Source organism: Pygoscelis adeliae, unplaced genomic scaffold (assembly GCF_000699105.1).
Source record: "Pygoscelis adeliae isolate BGI_AS28 unplaced genomic scaffold, ASM69910v1 Scaffold833, whole genome shotgun sequence".
In the NCBI taxonomy this organism is placed as follows: Eukaryota; Metazoa; Chordata; class Aves; order Sphenisciformes; family Spheniscidae; genus Pygoscelis; species Pygoscelis adeliae.
Window position 1 is genome coordinate 74,563 of NW_008824381.1, and position 1,518 is coordinate 76,080.

Sequence of the window (1,518 nt, forward strand, 5' to 3'; positions counted from 1 at the left end):
ACCTTGCCTTTTCATTGCTGCCAGTGGGGAAATGTGCCTTCCGCCTGCTCTTCGAGACACTGCCACTGCTCTGCTGGAGGTTGGGGACCACCTCGAAGTCGCTCATCTTCCTGGGGTGCGTGGTGAGGTCGTCTCGTCTCTCGGGGCACACCTTGTTCAGTTCAGAGGGGAGCATCTTGGTGTGCCGACCACGCGTGGCCATGGCTGCTGTGTCTTGCCTCGCTTGGTCTCTTCTCTCCTGTTCCTAGGCTGGGAGGTCCTGAACATCTCCATCCTGAGTGCAGCAGAAAAGAAGGAGGATGCCCATGGACTTAGAGCACTGGGGCGTCCTGTCCATCATTCCCTGGGTTGAGAGATGTTCACAGGAAACCTACTGGACCCTCACCATGGTCCTGACATAGGGGCCATGTGGGTGGTAAACCAGCTTCAGCATGCACCATGCTGCCCCAGGCCTCCGAAAATTGACCCTGCCGCACTCTGCCTGCCAGCACAGCTGCTGGCCTGCCTGCTCTGCTGCCTGGCCATCCACCAGCCTGCAGCTCTCCTCGCTTGCTCTCCCGCTGCAGGCAGCTGGGATATTTCTGGCAGCAGGGAGAGGAGAAACCAGGTCTCTTGTGCAAGCAGCCCAAGCATGGCCCTGCATGGAAAACCTGTATCAACACACTGGCTGCAGAGACAGGTCACTCCTCCATTGGGGGGGGGCGGTCTCATGCCCCCTGCAAAAGTCCCCTGAAAGCCCAGAGCTAAAACTGAGGTGCACACAGGCATGTGGCACAGCAGGGTCTGCAAAACTCCTGAGTCCTCCCAAACACTCACAGGCCCCATTGCTGAGCTCCTGAACTGCTGAGACTGGAGAGCTGCTGGAGCAAGGATGGAAAAGCTCCTGGGTGTCTCTGGAGCCCAAAGGGGAATGGTGTCCTCTCAGGGGAGCTGTGATTAGTTAATGGAGGAAGCACAGCACTCAGGTAAGGCACTAGCGAAGCTGTGGGGTCAGCAGGCCTGTGTTTAAGGAGGATTTTGGCTGCCTTTCTGCAAGCCAAACACTGCATTACACCCAAGGGTGGGGAAGCCCTTAGGGGGGACAAGGAGTGGTGGAGCAAAATCATAGCTACCACTGTATTTCCTTCACTGTGTCTCCTTCCCCAGGCTCAGTGCTGTGCTGCAGGCAGGGAGCAGCAAGGAAAAGCCTTTTTGTCAGTCTCATAGAGTCATAGAATCAGAATCATTTAGGTTGGAAAAGACCTTTAAGATCATCCCTCCCAGGCTCCCTCTGGCAAGTACACAGCCCCACCGACTTGACCTTAGGAGCCAGATTTTTGTCAGCCCGGCTTTCTGCATCAGAAAAACCTATGGCAGATCTAATTGCTTGAGAAAGAGCTGTCTAAATAAGGTCAAACACACCCTTAATTCTTGTTCCTGGCCCCCAAAGGGCAGGCAGGGTGGTGGGGGTTTGGGGCATGGCCACCAGCAGCTCATGCAGGAAGGGCTCTCACACTGGGTCCTCCATGGGCACCCCTG

General features: G+C 56.1%; 1 protein-coding gene across 1 annotated transcript in view; it reads right to left on the minus strand.

Moving 5' to 3' along the window:
• TRPM2 (transient receptor potential cation channel, subfamily M, member 2) overlaps window positions 1–202 on the minus strand; it is a 16,871-nt gene extending 16,669 nt beyond the window's left edge. Inside the window, exon 1 of the mRNA XM_009320215.1 lies at window positions 8–202. Coding sequence (XP_009318490.1) covers window positions 8–202 — 195 coding nt within the window. The remainder of the gene's footprint in view (window positions 1–7) is intronic.
• Between the last annotated feature and the right edge of the window lie 1,316 nt (window positions 203–1,518).